Here is a 22,608-nt window from a genome sequence, read left to right on the forward strand (position 1 = left end):
TCTCACTCCCTCCAATGGCATTTGGCTCAGGAATTGTGCTAATCCGGACGCATAATTTGGATTAGTACAGCTCCCAGAAGCTACACAGCAAGGGAAGATCCGGGTTAGAATTGGTCTTCAGCACCCCATGATTGTCGTAAAAGGCGACTAACGGGATTGGGTGGTCAGGTTCGCTGACACAGCGTATGCCAATTGCGTAGATTGTTGCTCTTGCCAAACACAGGATTGTCTGGTCCAGACTCAGACAACTTACAGTCATAGAGCTGGCAAATTGCTGGGTGCAGCGTTTAACACCTTTACAAACCCAGCAGTAACAAGATTTCACTGAAGAAAATGGTAATGTCAGGCTATCACGTGAACAAGGTTATGACTAACATCAATCATTTTACGTTCGCACCTATCGATGATTCATTCGCGTTTCGCATCTCTAAAGGATAAACATCCAAAACTCGTCTCCATCATCGATTCTTCCTGGTAATTATTAATAACCTACTCCTAGTCAATTACTTTTTATTTTTATTGTTTTTATGAATACATCACCTTATACGGAGCGGGGCGGTGGGGTAGCCTAGTGGTTAAAACGTTCGCTCGTCACGCCGAAGACCCGGGATCGATTCCCCACATGGGTACAATGTGTGAAACCCATTTCTAGTGACCCCCGCCGTGATGTTGCTGAAATATTGCTACAGGCGGTGTACAACTCACTCACTCACTTATACGGAGCCACATATTATCCAAATAATGTTATCTGATACTTGTGATAGTGCAGTTTTAGCAATAGATCGCGATAGAAAAATCAATCCATTTATCCAGTTTTTTGTTTTATGTGAGTCGTGCGGAGTTTGGGCGTTTTCATCAGACTGTAGTTACTTTGCGACAAGTAATTCGAGCTGTGTAGATCGATACCCGTGATGTTGATAACCGGATTTTCTGTTCCAGATAGTTGGAATATTGCGGAGTGCAGCGTTAAACAACAAATAAACAAAAATAAAATTCAAAAATTTACTGCAGTGAGTACTCACGTAAACACAAAGGAAATATTTATGTCACAGATAAAATAAACAGTAGATAAAAAGATATAATATCCCCTGAAATTCAAAACCTTAACGGAAAAGCAGACTCACCTATGCAGTCTCTTGATTGAAAGTGTGCCTGTCTCGTTTATACGTCAGGCTTATATACCTGACCATTCATCACTCAACCTGACAATCTAATACTGTCCATCGTATCACGAGCCACTGGACCATGGGTGGACAGTTACCGTCCACTATAACACTTTGCTGACGTATCAACAACACAATTTATGCAGGGTGTTGAAGGGTCACAGGTTACCTACACGTGTTTTATGTTTGTTTATGGCAATGTAAACAAGTATAGGTATGTTCTTTTGGTTTACGTATGCACCCCGATATTACAAACGGGAAATTGGATTACATTTTGGAGAACAGCAATTTTCTACCTTACATTCATGTTAATTAATTCTGTAGTTCTGTATCTACAAAACCTCAATGTAGATATTTAGGGATACCTGTTTGACATACCACTTATAGTCCGTTTGGCTCAAATGCGGACCGATGAATTGCAATCTAACTCGAAAACTAATAAACATATATACTCAATGAAACACTGATCATAATCAAAACATGCATCGGTACTATATCGCTTCAAATTTCAAAACACATTTAGTTTATCTCAGAAACATATTTTGCCTTTAATGATAGCATATAAGAACTTTTTGTGAATATTCAGGAAACATATACACCCTGAAGATAAAGTTGAAACGCGTAGGAGGGAAATTCGTGCTTTTATTTTGTGGATTTCTCTACATATGCATTGCTGTACACTGCTGAAGTTAACCTTTTTATATCACTATGTATTAAGGTGTACAAGAAGAAATAATTAATGCTTTCACGAAACCCAGAGGAAAGGACATTTGAGGAGCAGTATCTCTCTATTTTAAGAGATATCAGTGGAAAGCTTTCTAAGTTGCTTGATATAAGTACAAGTGTTTTACGAGATCAAACCCAAATTTTGCCATCAACTTTGCCACACGAGACCATATTGCAGGAGGCGTTGAACCAGGCAGTATACGGGAATAGAGAGGACTGTAGGGAAACTGGCGACATCAGTACCACACTTCCACGGATCAAACAGAACAAGAAGTTGGCAAAATATTTAATTCCAACGATGGTATGCAGCCTCGAAAAGTCTGCTACAACACGTGCAACACGTGGACCGGCATGCACTTCTACAATGTTACGACGCTGTACTTACACAAAGGGTGGAACATGATATGGACCGATGCTGTTCCGTTAGCACACTCCATTAAAATTGCCATTAACAAATATAAGATGTGATTTCCCGCGCAACTGGGATAGGAAGACATGGTCAACCAAGCTAGCGAGGTTGAGCACCCGAACCCGTTAGTCGCCTCTTACGACAAACATGGGTTACTGCACGAGGAGTGGATCTTCGCGGGTCTACTGCAGTTACTTGTTAGTAGGGGCTGTAGCCCAATGGTTAAATCTTTGGCCAGATCAGCTAGCTTGACCATCAGATCTCTAATAATATAACAATAGCACCTGTGAAAATCCCGGTTTGAATTGGTCTTCGGCAACCCATGCTTGTCGAAACTGAGGCGACTAACAGTATCGGGTGGTCAGACTCGCTGACTTGAATTGGTTGACACATCTCTTCGTATCACAATGGCGTAGATCGATACTCGTGATGTTGATCACTGGATTGTCTGGTCTAGACTCGATTATTTACAAATCGCCGTTGTAAGGAATCTTGCTGAGTGCGGCGAGCGTTAAACAACGAACAAATATAACATTAGATCAAAAACACCGTTCATCCGTTCGTTCATGCATTCATTCACCCATTCATTGCGATAAGACTCAAACAGATTACATGCACTATGGAAGGCTCTCACTCTTTTGTGGGCACAATGTGTGAAGCCCATTTCTGGTGTCCCCCGCCGTGATATAGCTGGAACATTGCTAAAAGCGGCGTAAAACCCAACTCACTCACTCACTTCACTCTTGTGATTATTCGAGAATGTGAGAATTTGTGTTCTATGTACAGGCAGGGCTCCGGGCTATGGTGATGACAGAAACATGTGTCGTTTATATCCTACTTTGTTGTTCAGGCAGTGGCCAGCATACATTTCTCCAATGAACCAATGCATAAACAAGCAGGGTGTTTACACCATGCGGTGACAAGGGATTAGTCTGATGGATAGTACCTGAATACTGTATCGGGAGGAGCCCTTTTATCTACAACAAATACTTCATAAACACATAGTTTGTAGGAACATGCTACGCAATATAACCGCTACTAAAAAACCTACGTTGAATCGCATGCGTAGCTGACATGCATAATCGACACTTATTTTTATTAACCCAAAATATATTTTGCTTCTTAGGAGTGATTTGTTGAGATCATGATAAACATATTTTTACATGTTAAATTTATGTCAATACCTCTGTAGTTGACACTCTTTGACATGTATAAAGGGATGGGGTGGTGACGGGTTAAATGTATGTCAAAATGAAAAAAGAATGGTATACACACGAAAAAAGAAAGTATACACACGAAAAACTGATTTGAAGTTATCAAAACTTTACTAAACTGAAAAAGATGTTATTAAAAGAATGCCGCGTGGATCCAGTAATTGTATCGATCCTTCGATCCCTGCCGAAATACATTTCTCCTAAAATATTAATTTTATTATCGGTCCTTTACACACCACACAAAAGTACGTGAATGAATTTTATTCAACCTTAACTCCACAGTAAAATCTATAATTATGACTAGAGTGGAAAGACTTGGTACGTATGGCATCAAACACTGGTTTTCTTGGTCTAGCCTGTGACCTTGACACGTGTTAATGACAACTGTGATCAAAACATTCATTCACTACCATGCACGATGCAGACTTTGGCCTTCGAATTCTGACGAAAACGTGGAAATGAATGAATTCGTGGTATTAAAGTTTTCGGCACCTCAGGTCTGGAGGATTAAAGCGATTGGCATTTATCACATGGTTCCCAGTGCATGAGCGAACCGTTTCACACTTGCTGCCAATACACTGACTGACTGAATTTGGTTTTACGCCGCTTTAAGCAATATTCCAGCAACATCACGGCGGGGGACACCAGAAATGGGCTTCACAAATTGTACCCATGTGGGGATTCGAACCCCGGGTCTTCGGCGTGACGAGCCAACGCTTTAACCACTAGGCTACCCCACCGCCCCTGCCAATACAATTCTGAAGAAAACAATAGCAAGCAACCTTCCAGGAACGTGATCAAATAGTCCAGCCCCCGTGGTCAATATTGCGTGGTCCTTGTGTTGTCCACTCGTGATGTCCTTTCAGTGAGTGAGTTTGGTTTTACGCCGCTTTTAGCAATATTTCAGCAATATCACGTCGGGGAACACCAGAAATGGGCTTCACACATGTGGGGAATTGAACCCGGGTCTTCAGCGTGTCGAGCGAACGCTTTAACCACTAGGCTACCCCATCGCCCCATTTCCTTTCAGACGAGTGCAGATTGTCCACTCTATATATCTCACATCGTTTAACTGGTGTGCTTACACATAAAACAGGTAAGCATAAAACGCTAGAGTTACATCGACGTGATTAAATATGTTTCTTGTAAATAAAATATCACTTGCTTGAATAAGTTGAAGACATAGAGGAATATTTCGATGTATATATATATTGTTTTATTTTTTTTTATTTTTTTTTTGGGGGGGGGTGTTGTTTAGTACAAATAGAGACACAGGTCATCATTGAACTTGTGAACAAACTCATAAATGAATTATAAAGTAAAAATCAACAAAGTGCATGTAGGCTGAATCTAAGACATGTGATATTGCTTCCAGTATATGCTAAGATCCGATTAACCATGTTATAACCGTACTAGTTATATAATAGTTACATAAGGATGTTAAATCGAGTTAATTAGATACATTGTGAATGCGTGTTAATTACTGTTGGCTATTGAACAGCTTGCTGACCCCGTTATTCGCCCAGGTGTGACGAGTACCTGTTGAGCAGAGTTAACTCCCTTACGGCACTCCTTCAAGATAAAGTCCCGTTTGTATTACAACATATCCCAACATGCACAGCGAGTGTCCATATTTCAGAAAGCATCACTGGCAACAAGCGATATGCTTGTAGACAAGTGTCAGATGGAAGAAAATGCCAGTATTCGCAGTCCCACTTATATCTAGTTTGCACGTAATCGGCAAATAATTTACTAGGACCGGATGAATTTACAGCGCAACGATGACATCATCAAGTTAAGATCTCGTAAAACAATATTTTAGTATCTTGTCCTGTTGCCAAATATTTGTACAATGGTCGTAAGTTGTCATGTGTTGCTTGGAGTCACATGTATTGAGAAATCTTCTGAATATCGTATGACTAATGCTTGCCTTAGCTTTTATTAAGCTGTCATGAACACCATATGTTCAAAACAGAAAATGAGAAGACTTTAGTAATTGCTGAAGTAATGTTTTTATTGAGGTGTTAATGACAAAGGGGCATATTGAAAACCAAGAAAAAAAACACTAAAAAAACAAAATGTCACTTGATGAGTTTGATAGAGTGAAAGTTGTTGGAAAAGGAAGCTATGGAGAGGTGTGGCTGGTTCGTCACAGGAAAGACCGAAAACAGGTAGGAATTATATCCATGCCTTTACCATGTTTACCTTCTGTCCAAATCATTGTCTCATTATGACATTAATGCTTACTACAAATTGTAAAATGTTTATCTATAAATGATCCTCAAAACTTTAATCTTGTTTCTCAATATCACTTATCTTTAGAGGTAGGGACAACAATTGTTTTACCCAATATCCTATATTACTTACTTATCCTCTTCGTCTCTGTATTGACATAAGGCTGCAACACTCTCCATTTGTTATTGTCTTGTGCGAGGACTTTTGCCTCTCAGTCTCATACTGATGTTCCCATCTCGTTTAACAGATGTTCTGCCATGACTCTGAAGCAAATACATGTCAATATTCCCAAACTAGCAATAAAAATTAGAACTCATGTTAATATGGTTAATGTTATGGGTAATCAGAGGCCCAGATAAGCTGCTTATCCGGATAAAATACGCATAGAAAATTTCCAATTACGCATTGAAAAATAATTGTTGCGTACCAATTACGCATTTAAAATGTTAGATACGCAAAAAGTTAAAAAACAAATGCGTACGGAATATATTTATAAAAATCGCTTGCGTAATGAAAAAGACATCGATTGCTATCAAGTTGTATTGTTAGTATAGGACAAGTGTTGTACTGTCAGTATAGGATGAGTGATTTTTTATGAAATCATTTCCATTATATTTAAGTTGGTTTTGATTAGGTATGACATGAGGCAGAACATACCTGCTTAGTAAACTTACTCAATGACGTAATACTTAGGTGAGTAAAATGACTGAAATACGCACATATTTGAAAGCAGTGGGTAACAGAAAATGAAATACCCACTCAACATTCATAATACCCACTCCCAAAAAATACAGTGGGTGCAGTACCCACATGAGCTAAATCTTATCTGGGGCTCTGGGTAATGATAAGAAATTACATGAACTATGTATCATGTATGGATGTGTGCTAAAAGAGTAGGGTACATGCTGTACGGGGTCAAACTCAAAGAGGATCTGGGTGCCGTTGTACAAAGCAGCCTTAGCGCTATGCCAGTCATAAGTCTATTTGAAGATATAGGAGTTACGATCACCTTGCTAAGGTCACTTGGTACAACAGCACCCTGGCCTCTTCACAGTGTGATGAAAGGTCATGTGGATGTTTATCATGTAGAGATGATTTTAACATAACTTTCCCACTCCATTTGTTTGTTAATCTATGGATTGCTTGAAATTAAGTTCATGATTCACAAACCTATGTTTGTTGTCAGAAGCACCCTCATCACTGAATAATTCTTTTTTTCAGTATGTGTTAAAGAAAATGAACTTGTCACGGGCGTCCAAAAGAGAGAGGACGTCTGCCGAACAAGAAGCTAAGCTTCTGTCCAAACTGAAACACCCAAATATTGTGTCGTATAAGGATTCGTTCGAAACACGAGAAGGATATTTGTACATTGCTATGCAATACTGTGAGGGAGGTGATCTCTATACAAAACTTAAAGAACAGAAAAGTGTGCTTCTTGAAGAAAGACAAGTGGTGGAGTGGTTTGTACAGATAGCCATGGCAATGCAGGTGAGGTTTTAAGACAATCCACCTTACTTTTACAATAGGCCTTTTGACAGTAGGCCTGTAGTCATTTATTTTGACAGAGTTGATTTTTCCAGTAAAATTCATATCCATGGTTATTCCAGGTGGGAATCACATAGAGTGAGTGAGTGAGTTGAGTTTTACGCCGCACTCAGCAATATTCCAGCTATATGGCAGCAGTCTGTAAATAATCGAGTCTGGACCAGACAATCCAGTGATCAACAGTATGAGCACTGATCTGCGCAATTGGGAACCGATGACATGTGTCAACCAAGTCAGCGAGCCTGACCACCCAGTCCCGTAAGCCGCCTCTTACGACAAGCAAAGTCGCCTTTTTGGCAAGCATGGGTTGCTGAAGACCTATTCTACCCCCGGATCTTCACGGGTCAGAATCACATAGAATGGATGTCTAGCAAAACATGCAGGTCATTAGAGATGACAGAATGGATGAGGTGGTCAGTCTTGGTGTCTTGTTTGATATTCACTGACGACCAGTTTTACCTGGTCTAAACCTGTAAATTAGTGTAATGTCATGTGTTGTCAAAACACCAATTGCTTAATACAAGACAGGAGCTTATTAGGCCAAATAAAAAAATTGTTGTGGTTCCGATTACAGCTCTTTAAAATTTAGGGTAGGTAGGAAGGAATATTGTATTTTTTTTACATTTTTTTAATAGAGTGAGTGAGTTAATATTTAACGTCACATCGGGATTTTTAGAAATAAAATACAAACTAATAACACATTTATCAATGTGTAATTGTTTATTTACTCAAGCTTACCGCCATCATGTCAACTTTCTCTATCAGAATGACCGGTGTCCATCAGTGCCGGGAAAAAACAATGGAATCTCAAAGCTTATTTTATTTTCTGCTAAAAAAAATAGGGTCAGCACCAGAATTCAAGGGTCGGTTGGTAATCAGAACCACAACATTTTTTTTAGGCCTTACTAATGACCTGTGCACTGTAATCATCATTTCATACACAAGCTGAGCCTCTCAAATTAGATGTTCATGCAACATTTACTACCATGTGCATTTAGGGAAACTTGACTGACTTTATTATACATGAAATAGTCCACTTGAGATTGAAACCCTGCATATTTTAACAGTGTTCCAAGCTAATGGTGTATTGATATCGGTTTCAGTATATATATGATTGTAAGAAAACCAAAGGGACCACTAATTTTGTTGTAGTATAACTGAATTTGTTACACACATTTCAGATAAAATATACAGCTCGTGGCTGATACAAAGCTATTAATTTGTTGTATTCATGCGTCAGTTCATTATAACTGTGCTTGTTACAAACATGGTCCCCGACCGCATCATACCCAAAAACGTTAAAATATGGTACTTGTTGGTTCCTGCCTGGCGCTCGGCATTAATGGGTACAACAAGGACTGGTCGGCTCGGAGTCAGTATAATGTGTCTGAGTGGGGTATTCATGCTTCACTGTGGCATGGTATCTCAGTGGGCTAGCACTATAAAACCAGCTTAAGTCTGGGCTAGTACAAGCAGCCGCATATACACACATACACACGCATGCACGAAATATTCTGAAGCACGACGTTAAACCCAATTTCACCTCACCTCACAAACATGGTTTACTGTATGTTTGTTGAAAAACATGTGAATAATAACAGAAACATGTTCAATAATTGTCTTATGCACTTTCCCTTTCTGGGGCGGTGTGGTAGCCTAGTGGTTGAAGCGTTCGCTCGTCATGCCGAAGACCCGGGTTCGATTCCCCGCATGGGTACAATGTGTGAAGCCCATTTCTGGTGTCTCCTGCCATGATATTGCTGGAATATTGCTAAAACAGTAAAGGCGGCGTAAAACTAAATTCACTCACACTCCCTTTCATGCCTAGCCTATATTTTTTGCTCTACAGTATCAAATCTCAGAAATTGAAAAAAAGTTAATTTCAAACTTAACTTGTTGGAAAAGACTCGACTGGCAATATTCCAGCAATATCACAGCGGGGGACACCAGAAATGGACTTCACTCATTGTACCCATGTGGGGATTCGAACCCGGGTCTTCGGCATGACGAGCCAACGCTTTAACCACTAGACTACCCCACCGCCCCTTGTTGGAAAAGAAAGAATGTCAACTTGTGAAAGAAAAACGATACTTTTGCACCCTTAGTATTGCCGCATACAGTAACCCAACGGTATCATTACTCTTCTATTCCTAACCATGCTCACCTCTCATCATTGCTAATTGTATTTCTGTTTTCAGTATATGCATGAAAGGAATATACTACACAGAGATCTGAAGACACAGAATATATTCTTAACCAAGAGTAAAATAATCAAAGTAGGAGATCTTGGAATAGCAAGGTTAGTACTGATTTCTTACATTTGAAAGATGTGGTGGGTTAGCCTAGTGGTTAAAGCGTTTGCTCGTCACGCCGAAGTCCTGGGTTCGATTCCCAACATGGGTACAATGTGTTAATCCCATTTCTGGTGTCTCCAGGTGTGATATTGTTGGAATATTGCTAAAAGGGGCATAACACTAAACTCATTCACCCATAAAAAATGTCCAGTATGTCCAGGGTTCAAACAGTCAAGAGCACATTTACATTAAGGTTATGAAAGGATTTATGGGGTTCAAACATCTGGCGATTCCAAAGAATGTTCGTCCCAAGCAACTCATACACATCACCATTTGGGATTCGAGGTAGGAATAAAAGTCCAAGCCACTCTATGTCATGAGAGGTGATTGAACATGTTAAATGGATTGATTGGTTTGGCTTTATCCGTTTGATTCACTTCATCCATTACCATTTTTATGGATCAATGCCCAAGCTATCAGGTGTCACTTGGGGTGGTAGGGTAGCCTAGTGGTTAAAGTGTTCACTTGTCCCACAGAAGATCCAGTTCAATTCCCCACATGGGTACAATGTGTGAAGCCCATTTCTGGTGTGTTCCTGCATGATATGGTTGAAATATTGCAAAAGCAATATAGAACCATACTCACTTACTGTCTATATCTGGATGTCCTGATTCAGATATTCGTATAGCTGCAATATTGCTGAGTGTAGAATTAAGCAACAAATGTGGCTGAAGCCATCCTTTTAGAAACCAGTTGGACTTGAACCCATGACCTTTCCTTCCATACTTGTTTGACTGTATGTTTCAGGGGTGGAAATAACCCATTGTCTGACGTCCGAGTCCAGTATTATTCCGTCGGGCAAGCAAATTTGTATATCACGCTGTACCAGTGTCCAGTTGACTTTCCAATGTTAATAATGTTGTTTATTTAAAAAATCAACAAGAACACAGACGGTATAGTGGAAAACTTATCAGGTCAAGTGATTTTACATGTGCCACTGTACCGAAGTACATTAGCAATTTTAAAGTTATTTTCACCCCTGTGTTTTTACATACACCACCACTTTCCCTTCAGCCAAAATCATTTTGAAAATGAACTTCCCTCTTTAAAAATTCCTTACTGGCAAACAAGGATAAGTTGGACCGATGCAGAGAACGCGGTTACGAGAAGTAGGCGGTGCACGGCAATGAGCAAACCCATTTGGTTTGTGAAAGGTAGAGATGTAGGCTAGTGCACATACATTGCATGAAGATGAAATTGAATCCACGCATAGCTGCACACGCCTTGCTCATAAGACTCACATCGGTGTAGCAAGTCGCATTACACTTTATCGCGGACAACCTGGGGCCCTTCGCTAACAATGGCAAGCGCAAGTGGGCGGCGCTCATACACGGTAATACGGGTCAATCGTCAGGTCGGTGCTCAACTTTTACTTGTTTGACAGTAATTGCTTGATGAGAAGAGTTGATTATTTTTTGGCCAGTACCACATATACGATATAGCTGGAATATTGCTGTATGCAGTGTGAAGCAAAAAGCAAATTAGCATCTACGTATGTATTTTGGGTGAATATTGTTTTGTTTGTCTTTCAGAGTGCTAGATAGTTCGAATGATATGGCAACAACGCTGATAGGGACCCCCTACTATATGAGCCCCGAGCTGTTCTCCAATAAACCGTACAACCACAAGGTAATACACCAGGGTCCCATTCAGCAGGACAGTCTAGGACAATTGTACTTTTGTAGCTTCCATGCTATAACACAAATTTGTTTGATTCAGCAAAATGGTCTTAGTCACTATTTGTGGCTCCAATACTTTAAGTTTAACACAAGGTGGGAGGAAGGATACCTCCCATCAAATATATATTGTAATTGTTCCATTCAGCAAAATAATCTTAACTTTTTAAGAAGCATTTTAAAGTTGGAGAACTAAGGAAAGATAACAATGTATGGATGAACAACTTCTTTATTACGATGAGAGCGACGTTTCGGTGGAGGTTCTAACATCGTTACATTGATAACATTGTTAGAACCAACACCGAAACATCGCACATGAACAGATAGTACATCACATCATTGGGAGGATGAGAATTGTTAAGACTACCATTTCTACCAAATGTAATCTATAAGTAGCAAGACAGCCTCTGTGCTCTAATGGATGGCATTTGCCTGGGGAGCGGTTGTACTGTCCCCTGCCCACGTCACACCAAACAACGTTTAATGATAGAACTTTTTGTTACCCTGCCTTTGCTTGGCACTAAGGAGAAAATCAAGGTTTGTTTTGCAGGGAGTGATGACTATGTGTCCGAGCTGGATATTCAGGTTAAAATGCAGGGCCAAGATTTTCAAAGCTCTCTTAGCACTAAGACAGTCGTAAATTAATGTTAATGTATGGCATTTACGACTATCTTAGAGAGCTTCGAAAATCTAGGCCCAGAATGGTATCAATGAGCACTATAAACATGATGAAAGAAGCACATGTCCAAACACACAGGCTCAAGCAAGATGTTGTTTAAGTTATATGATCTTTCATCTTCGTTTCATCTCACATGTAACAGATTCTACTTTGTTGCTTCAGTCTGACGTGTGGGCCCTGGGTTGCTGTGTGTACGAGATGGCCACTCTAAAACATGCCTTCAATGCCAAAGACATGAACTCACTGGTGTATAAGATCCTTCGGGGCAAGGTAAGAAAAGATAGCACATCCAGATAGATATGTTATGTGAGTTAGTATTGATATGTTTCCCAATCTGAGACTTGACCAGCTAGTCTGAAGCAGGACTCGAAAAAATAAAAAAAATCTGGGCTTTCGCCCAGTAGGGCTAGGCATATGAACTTTCCCTACTTTCCCCTATAGATCATGCATACAATGAACTTTCCACTTCGTTCTTGGAAACAAACTAAAATTGTACTTTGCCTATTTGAGATTAGTTCACCATTTAAATTTAGCAGCTTCACAAAAAGAAAATGTTATAAATTTAATTTATTTTATTTCAAAATGTTTTGCTTGGAGCTAAGGAAACTTTTACATGTTCATAAACATCACTTACTTCCTACAAGCCTTCTGATACACAAGATCTTTGACAAAATTGAATTATTCTCCTGCAAGGATTATGCAGTAAGTTATACCACTTTATGGAGTAAGTTATTACCTTGCTGTATCGTAGCTTCAAGGGTTTACAATCCCATGCAGAAGTGGATTACTGACATTACTTTTCCGACACTTGTGTTTGCAGAGAAATATGTTGGATTACGAGGATGTTGAATTAATGTATTTGTGTGACAATGTATAAATGTCATGATCTACTGTTGCATGCATATCAGAAATGGCAGACCTAATTATCTTCATTGTATGTAAAAATATTCACATATCACCGCCAAAACAGTACTGTAATTACACCATGTGATTGTTTATCCGACCGATTGTGTTGATTGTCGGATTAATTAATAGTTTTACAATGTGTTTACAATAACCGACTGCTAGATTGGTAAGTCCGAGAATGAAATTATCACTGTTTTAAATGGTTCCTAAGTGTTAACAGGGATTAATGAGAGCTGACTGTATATCCTTTTTAGATGCCGGCTATCCAGTACTGCACCGAGCTCCGTGTCGTTATAAACTGATGCTGCACCAGGATCCAGAGATATTACAGGATATTCCCTACATAGAAGATACAATATTTCTAGAAGAAGGTAGATATGCTTTATGAAGTTCTTACAGCAATTGTTTTGCTTTCATTTATTTGCACATGATGACAATGTATGACCCTCAAAGATGATCATGATAAATCTCGGAATCTTATAATAGATTAAGACCTGTGAAGATCTGGGTTAGAAATTGGTCTTCAGCGATCCATGCTTGTCGTAAGAGGTGATTAATGGGATTGGATGGTCAGGCTTGCTAACTTGGTTGACACAAACAAACAAAATAGATTTATATCAATTAATTTTCTTAAGACAAAATTGTGTATGAAGTTTCATGATGTTCAAAATAATGGAAGAACTTATTCAAAAGCTTCAGTTGTGATTGAGCTATTGTTGTTGCTGTTGATTCTGAGCCAGGATTCATTAGCCATTCTGAACATGCATTTTAACCTGATGTACCTAAAAGCCATGACACAGAATTAAGCATAATCATTAATAAAGGGTCAAATGACAAATAGTACATGTAAAGAAAAGTTTCTCAGAAATAATAGAACTAAGAGTGTCATCATAATGTTTAATGTGTTGACAAACGTGATACATCGTGACATACAGACAAAATGTTCAAACAGAACTAGCAAACATCAGTTGTGTAGACCAACCCCCAAATGAAAATGACAAACATGAAGCACTCGGTCATTCAATATCTTGTCTGCCCTCCTCGCATGTTCAAGACACAGGTGCACCTTGTTCTCATGCTCCTTAACAAGTTCATAAAGAATCGCATTCCATTCCTCTACTAGAGCTCTGCGGAGTCCTGGGATATCCACTGGTGCTGGGTGGCATGTGTACACCCGTTGACCGAGTTCATCCCAGGCATGCTCAATTGGGTTGAGGTCTGGCAAGCATGCTGGCCACTCCATCTGCTCCACGCCCTGCTGCCTAAGGAATTCCGTGACTATCCTAACCCTATGAGGTCTAGTGTTGTCGTTTTGTGGTAAAGAGGGTCCACCATCAAAGCCATGAATAGCTTGCAGGAATGATACTGCTATAGGAGCCAAAATCTCATCCCGATAATGATGTCCGGTAAGATTACCGTCGACCACATGCAGTGGAGCACGCCCAGTAGGATTTTTTCTCGCCCAAACCATGACCGACCCCCTGCCAAATCGGTTATGCGTGGCCACAGTTGCCTCTGTGATTCGCTCTCCATTGCGACGATAAATCCTCTGCTGACCACCACGGAAGGACAAATTGAATCTGCTTTCATCTGTGAAGAGCATACAAGACCATCTCAAACGTGCCTGCCTGTGACATGGTGTTAGTGGTTGACAAACTGCAGTTGCCTACAGCGGAGTCTGCGTGCCCTTTTAGAACGTCGACGAACGGTGCTCCTGGACATCCTTACATTGTTAACATTGAAGTTTTCTGTCTGAAGATCTGCTGCGTTAAGGAATCTGTTATGTAATGCAGTGTTAATCATGTGCCTATCATCTCAGACTGTTGTGACTCTGGTACGACCTTGCCCACGTGCATATTCTACTGACCCAATGGCTTGAAACCTCTGCCTCAGTCTACCAATAGCACTTTTACTCTCATTAAAGCAGACAGCAACCTGCTACCTAGTTTGACCAGATTCCAAAATAGCCTATAGCTTTTGAGTAAAAGTGTTACCAATAGCTTGACCCTTCATTAATGGCCTTGGTATATAACATGAATCAGCAGGTTCAAGGGATATCTCTATTTTGAAAAGGAAGATTTCAGCAGTATTCAGTTAGGCTATTTTATTTACCCCTTTTCTGATATGCAGCTGTTACGTGTTGAAGTTGAAACTTAAAGGTTAATGTAACTGCAAGGTTCTTAGCGGTTGACAGTTTGATACATGGGAGTTAGCTTGTGTACGGATGCTTGAAGCGAGCGGAAAATATGAGTGTGATGTGGTTTGCGAATTTCCAAGTCATGGTGTACTCTGATACAGCATAATGTTGCACGTACTTTATAGTCAGTAGCACTAACAGAGCCAGCACGAACGGGTCAAACGTTGAAGTCTGTGTCGTTACGATTGCGAGACTGTTTGCCCGTGAGGGAATTGAACTTTGGACTGCGATGATGAAATGCGAAATACAAATTGACTGGAATCTGGCCTCTCCTGTTGTTCTTCGATCTTGGAAACATTACAGTTAACCTGAAATCAGCCTGTAAAATTACTAGGCGTGAAACCAACAAACAACTATGATGTAATTAACAAATTATGTAATCTAAAATGAACTACATTCAGAAATGAATACAAATCACTGCAAGGGTATCACTATGGCAGTACGACCTAGAGTGGCAGTACAAATTCATCACTAATATGACACAGGGATTTACAGGACGCGAATTCCTGCGTCCTATACGCATAAAAATTGACAACAGACGCAAGGAAATTGATTAACGCGTCCACAGGGATGCAGAAAAAGTCCAAATACTTTTTGTAAAAATTTCGATCCAGTAACAATAAGTTATGTACTATGTCTGCTACTAGCCAGGTTATGGTATCTTTCGCAATTTAATTGCCGTAACAATGTGATGATCATGATACACAATACAATAACAGTAACTGAATTACAACAATATTACAACATAGTAATAATAATAATATTTAGGTGTCTGGGACCCCAATTTCATAATCCAGGGCCCTTGAAAATTAAGAGTATGAGTCCCAGGGACCCTCAAAGACAGGACTCGAGGTAAATCCCCGATGATAATATTCAACTCACAACAATGGTCCAGTATCCAAAATAGGCCTAGGCTGAGTATCCAGTGTAAGAATAATCTCCACACAATTGCTGGTCTTTTTGTAACTTGAGAAGTAATGTTAGAGCAAAGGCAAGAGTTAGCTCCCCTTATATACCTCCATTCTCTACAATGCTTTCTGAGGTAGTTGGCAGTGTAGGAAAGATAGCCCGTCCCAACGTCCGAGACGGATGAATTTTGTGGAGGACGGGTTAAAAAAATATCTAGTCCGTCCTCATGTCTGGTCAATTTTAACAAACCAATGACATACATATAATGATTATAACCTTTTTGAACATTTACTGCCGAAGGTTTTTATATTTATATTTGGAGGACAGGCTAGATTTTGGCAGGACTGGTAAAAAATTTGACCTGCCAGTCCTGTGGACAGGCTAGATTTTCTACATCTTTCCTACACTGTAGTTGGCCCTGGACAGCATAGTGCAGTACTTTCCAGATCTAAATATAGTACACCACTGCCCCTTATAGAATGTACATGTACAATGCTTTACACTGATTACACATTGATACACAATGAATAGCACTGCCAACACTGCCACGTGACATAATATTTATATATCCACCATATGCCCTGCCTGGCACTCGGCATTAATGGGTACATCAAGGACTGGTCGGCTCGGAGTCAGTATACTGTGTCTGAGTGGGGTATTCATGCTTCACTGCGGCATGGTATCTCAGTGGGCTAGCACTATAAAACCAGCTTAAGTCTGGGCTAGTACAAGCAGCCACACATACACATACACACGCATGCACGTCATCATATGAGCCAAATATTCTCAAGCACGACGTTAAACCCAATTTCACCTCACCTCACCTTATATCCAACATGACCCAACGTGAGACACAGAGGTGATATGATTGTTAAAAGATATGAAAGATATGTGAATTAAGCAATTAAAATTCAAACTAAACAGAATTAACCCTTGGAAAGCTGCTTAAACAAAAGGTCATCCTGACTTATGATTCCATCTGCAGTAGTCGGCCCTCCCTCCATTCAAGACCTCCGTCTGCCTCCAGTACTAGACCAAACTCTGCCTCCTCCAGTCGACCCGTCATCTGCCGAAGTCCGTGTCAGCCGTTGCCACCTTCCAATAGTAGTCGACCGTCACTTGTGTCGCGGGATGCTAACAGCAAACCACCTGTGGCAATCAGAGACAACATTGACAGCAGGCCTACCCCTGCTGGAAGGGACTACATCGACAGCAGACCACCTCCACCTCAACCTGCGGAGAGGGACAATGTCGAAGGTAGACTACCTCCTGCAGCAAGGGACATCGAAAGTAGACCACCTGTCAGTATACCAGTGGAAGGTGAGCCAGAATGTTAATAATCGTTTGATAATTTCCTTGTCACATTTGTAGCATATGTTTTTCAGGTATTTGAAAATGTCTTGTTTGTGGCCATACTTAAATAAGGCAGAGCTTATCTTCATAATAAACCAACTTCACTTCTCCTTTGTGAGTGAGTTTGATTTTTTGCTGCTATTAGCCAATATTCCAGCAATATCATGGCGAGGCACATCAGAAAAGGGCTTCACACATTGTACCCATGTGGGGATTCGAACCCGGGTCTTCGGTGTGACGAGCCAACGCTTTAACCATTAGGCTACCTCACGGCCCCTCTCTTTTGTGAGTGAGTTTGATTTTACGCCGCTTTTAGCCAATATTCCAGCAATATCATGGCGGGGGACATCAGAAATGGGCTTCACACCTTGAACCCATGAGTGGAATCGAACCCGGGTCTTTGGCACGACACTTTAACCACTGGACTACCACACTGCCCCCACTTCTCTTGGAATAGCTTTAGTAATTCAAGATTTGTAAAACTTTACTGACTCAGTAAATCAGAAAAGTGTCTCATTCCAAGAGTCTGTAGATTTGCTTGTGTCAGGAAAACAAGTGATTGATAGTATGAGCAAAACTGTGATACACTAAAGTTTGATCATCATAACAAGTAGAGGTTATAGAGGATGTATTCTGCTTTGAATAGCAATGGGAGCTTCACAGTTGTTTGATCTTTTTGTGCAATGATTGGCATCCTATTGGTGTAGCAATTTAAACATTTCTTGCTGTCCTTTAAGATGACAGAGGTGCTGGTGATGCTCCGGTTGTATTGGAAAGGAAATCAAGTCACAGTCGTAAACCCTCTGACGCAGGTCGTCCTGACCTCGAGCCCATCCATGAGAAACATGAGGTACCAAGCATGCATTCGTCATCGGGATCATCGGAGTCACATGACACAGTCATACCTCAAACAGTCAAACAGGTAGGTGATAACAATGATCTGTTGTAGTTATCCTCACAGTTATCAGAGCTGCATGATGACATCACACCTCTGTGAAATAGGTAAGGGATAACAGTTATGTACTGAGTTATCCCAGGGATGGTAATTTTCCACTGATCCACAGATTTCCGCCGATTTTATTTCAAATTGATCAATTCTGTGTGTCGTCTAAATCCGTTGAGAAACCCTGAACGATGACACAATATTAAATTTTCAGCTAAAAATAGATATTTTTCCTTATCCTGACTCATGCTCTTTTTGCTTGTCTTCTTCTTCTTGCGAACATAGTGGAACACTTGTATCTCCCTAATTGAAGCTCCCTTCAATGTAAAATCACTAATTAGTACTCAGCACGAGTTACCTCCCTTCCACAAGCGCGGGAACGAGGGCGCCACCTCCACCCATGTGCCTCACTCTCTCCTTCTTCGCCCAGTGAGCTGGACGTGAGAGCACCTGTGTCTCCCGACACACTATATCCTTTGATTATATTTAGTTAGTTACCTCGTATAGACATCTATAGAGGTTTAGCTAGTATCCTTCAACAATTATATATTGATATTTAGTCGTGTTTCTACTGTTTATTCACGGGACGCCGTGTTTGTTTCAGTGGATTACGTTGATAAAAATTCTGTTCTGTTGCAGATTACGTTTTTTATTCTGCTGCTGATCCGCGCATTTAATATGCCCTAGTTGTACTGCGCCATGTTCATTTTATTCACGCGTTGCAGTTGCGGTACTAATTTATCCATTTCTGCCTTTAATAAATAATTACTTTGCGTTTGAGGCGCGCAGCAGATAGGTCGCGTATGCAGAGTCTAGCCATGACTGAGACACCTGAACCCTCGCCAGTCTACTGCTGTTGGTTGACCCCGCTCCGTCTGGTGTTCCGCTAGAGTGGTGGAGAGAGGCGTGGGGCGTAGTCCGCCGCCTCAAGAAGAAGTGTCCTGCTTCCCCAGACATCCCATCGTTAGCAGCCGAAGACTAGAGTTTTTCTACTGCATCTCAACGCGACCTCTGAGGGAAATCAACGAAGTCTACTTGAACTTTCTCAGCCGGAGATTGTTCCCGTCGCAGATTTGGGCCTGTATGATCATCAGCCCGATCATCATACCTGATGTACATCAAAGAATGACCGATGTCGGCAACAGTGATGTCAGCGCAGATCAACATGCAGCCTGATGTACCAACGCTGATATTCTATGATCTTCCTGAGGGTCCGCCGCTACCAACACTCAGCGCAGACTTCGCGCACCCCAGGGCAGCGTCGACCTCTGAGGGGAAATCAACGAAGTCTACTAGGACTTTCTCAACGAGATTGTTCCAGCCGCTGAACTGGGCCTCTACGATGATCAGCTGATCATCATTCCCGACGTCGCCATAAGAAGCGACGGAGGCAGCTACAGTGACATCAGCAGAGATAAGCCATGCAGCCTGATGTCTCTACACTGGCGTCCAGGCGACTTCACTGAGGGTCCCGCCGCTAACATCGCAGAGAGGGCACCGACTAATTGTCGCAGACCATCCCAGATGAACTGTTGCGGCAAATCATGATCATGATGGAGGCCACCACAGACTGGGAAGCAGCCAGCCCAAGGCCGAGCCTTGAAGGTTCCAACGCGAGACGACACCCCAGAGGCACCCCCATCAGCGTAGCAGCCACGCGAAGCCACCTTCGGCGAAGGAAGTCGCCAGACCACCTCCCGCGAAGGACCCAGATGTACAGCCTTCGCGAAGGCCTTGGGCGGGATAGATCATCACATTCCTCGGCTTCATCCCTAGATGCGGACTCAGACCGTCCAGACCTCACGGAAGCCTTCCAGCGAAGGTCAAATCGCCGTTCCCCAGGACCGACGCAGAGGAAGCTTAAGGCCTTCGCCAGCGAAGCCTTCGCGAGACACCTGACTACACGAGCTTCGCGAAGCTATCAACATTCTCCTCACAGGTCTCCGAGAAGGTCAGCGCGATAGACGCAGTTCACCAACACGATCTCCGCGCCCGTTAACCGCGTGCCCGTCTCCTGCGCACATCACCACGTCGATCGTCTCACAGGTCACCACACAAGTCTGCACACAAGTCTACAGTCAGGTCTCCCCGGCGTCACCCGACATAGAGATAGAAATACACAGTCCACCATCAGAAGAGCATCAACCTCTCATCAGTGATGCTGGGATAGAAAATGATGGAGGCATCATTTTCTCAGGCGCTGAGATACGATATTGGATGGTAAACAACCTAGATCTCTCTTCACCTTCCAAGAGTGGCAACTCGGGCAGACATACCTGATAAAGGAAGGCGAGGCAGGCGCCATCACCTTACCTCCAATCGACTTCGATTGCTGCGGTGCCACAGTATGTGGACACAGCCTACCATAAAGCCATAACAGTTCAAGCGCCAGAGGCGTATGTTGTTGGCATTAATAGATCTAGAACGATCAATGAGATTCTTATCACCAGATTTCGTGACCACGACTTCTGAAGATGATAGGATGATCTACCGGCTCTACTTATGCAGAACCAGCAAGAACCACACCCTGTACGAAGCTAACGCTCATATATTGATCGATTTCTCGACACTTCGCCTAGGAAGTCCCAGGCCACCTCCGCGAAGGAGCTAGAGCCTCACCAGTTACGCTCACCAGCGGCGTAAAACAATACACTCACTCACTCCTGTTGAACACAGAGGTCGTTCGCGAAGCAAGCGCTCATATATTATATATATACTGATCGGGCTCTGACTCAATACCTTCGCGAAGGTCGCGAAGGCTAAGTGGCTCCAAGTCTACCTCACACAGGAAATCTAGATTGGATACTTCGAGAGCTTCGCGAAATCTCCGGCGTCCACCGAGGAATTCTCCTCCAAGGTCTCCATATATTAGCCACTCGTCATATATAGCTACTCGTCAGTCCGTTCAAGACATCGCATAAGTTGTCTATCAACTGTATGCCATATGCCGCGAATCTATAAGCCTACTTACGAAGACAATTGCACAGGCTATTTACAACACAAACGTCGCTATATTAATTAATCAACGGCGTTGCATAGATCTTCACAGAAATCAACCTTTCATTATAGATTGCTAGAATATGCAATCCCGGACTACGATCACGGTATCTACATGCGTGACCATTACGCAGATCTGCAGACAATTCAATATCGAAATTGAACAGCAGCCTTGTTACAGCGGTATAACTCATAATCGTCAAAGTTTCTGAGAAGAAATATGTACAACAAGTTCAGCTTTAATTCTACAATTATGACGATACATTCATGTATACAGTCTACAAGCTGACAACTTGCAAGTTTATTGTACCTTTATATAAGAAAGTCGGAATTATATTCAAAACTGAAGTTACTTTCCGACAGCCAGGAAAATAACCTACCCAGCATTAATATTACAGAGCGGTATTTCGCTACCGGAGGTTTCAGCGTTTACCTTTAACCCTCGAAAACACGTGGTCACTTTCGGGTAACTTCGGAAGCTACGGTGAAGACCGACGATTATGCTAATATCAACGACGGCAACATTTTATACAAGGTTTTTTCCTGCTACACCGGTGACATCACAGCGCGGGTATTCTACAGAATCAAAATGCCTTGTTCTGATTGGACCGCGTTGGACAACGACCTACGCAGAGGTCGATCTTTCTTCACAGGTCAACACTTACGTTACAAGTGACAACTATATTTCAGTGAACGAGCAAGCCTCCTTACAGTCCAGTTAATCTGAACCTTCATGATTGGGCTGCTTTCTTCAGGTTAGAGACCTCCCCTGTCAAGTTAGGACGAGGGCACGGCAGTCAGGCAATTTTACATAAACTTCAACGAGGACAGACACACCTGGTTGTGCACCTACATCGTCAAGGACTTCGCAGCGAATAACCTAGACGACGGGATACAAGTGGATCTAAATCCACAGCGTCTCAGACTACAGCTGAATTTCATAATCAAGCTACTAACACAACTAGATGGTTAGTAAACCTACTTAAACTTTCTGATTGAAGAATTAAAACGGAAGTTTCACCCTCCAACTTGAGGATCTGAATATAGTGCTCCAACACCTCACAAGTGAGGTTTATGAACACGCCTGGATGACATACTTGGACTTTATGATATGATGATTCTATCACGATGGCCAGCAAGAGCACTGTAAATTTATCTCCACCGAACCAAACAGAAGGGAATAATACAACAGATTATTTCCTCTATCATCAACTACGCGAGAATGAAATCTCAATGCGTACTATATCTCCGTTTGGATCAGAACTGTCATACTACGTGCATACAACACGGATTGACCCAATC

General features: G+C 41.6%; 1 protein-coding gene across 1 annotated transcript in view; it reads left to right on the top strand.

The window, feature by feature from the left end:
- The first annotated feature begins 5,136 nt into the window (after positions 1-5,136).
- The window catches only part of LOC124256950 (serine/threonine-protein kinase Nek4-like), a 39,631-nt gene continuing 22,159 nt past the window's right edge, over positions 5,137-22,608 (top strand). The window contains 9 exon segments of the mRNA XM_046690909.1: positions 5,137-5,683; positions 6,969-7,235; positions 9,491-9,591; positions 11,179-11,275; positions 12,164-12,271; positions 13,162-13,204; positions 13,207-13,278; positions 16,938-17,333; positions 18,104-18,288. Coding sequence (XP_046546865.1) covers positions 5,591-5,683; positions 6,969-7,235; positions 9,491-9,591; positions 11,179-11,275; positions 12,164-12,271; positions 13,162-13,204; positions 13,207-13,278; positions 16,938-17,333; positions 18,104-18,288 — 1,362 coding nt within the window. The 5' untranslated portion in view covers positions 5,137-5,590.

The sequence above is a fragment of the Haliotis rubra genome, unplaced genomic scaffold, assembly GCF_003918875.1.
Source record: "Haliotis rubra isolate DU_JTF1 unplaced genomic scaffold, ASM391887v1 Scf645, whole genome shotgun sequence".
NCBI classification, from domain to species: domain Eukaryota; kingdom Metazoa; phylum Mollusca; class Gastropoda; order Lepetellida; family Haliotidae; genus Haliotis; species Haliotis rubra.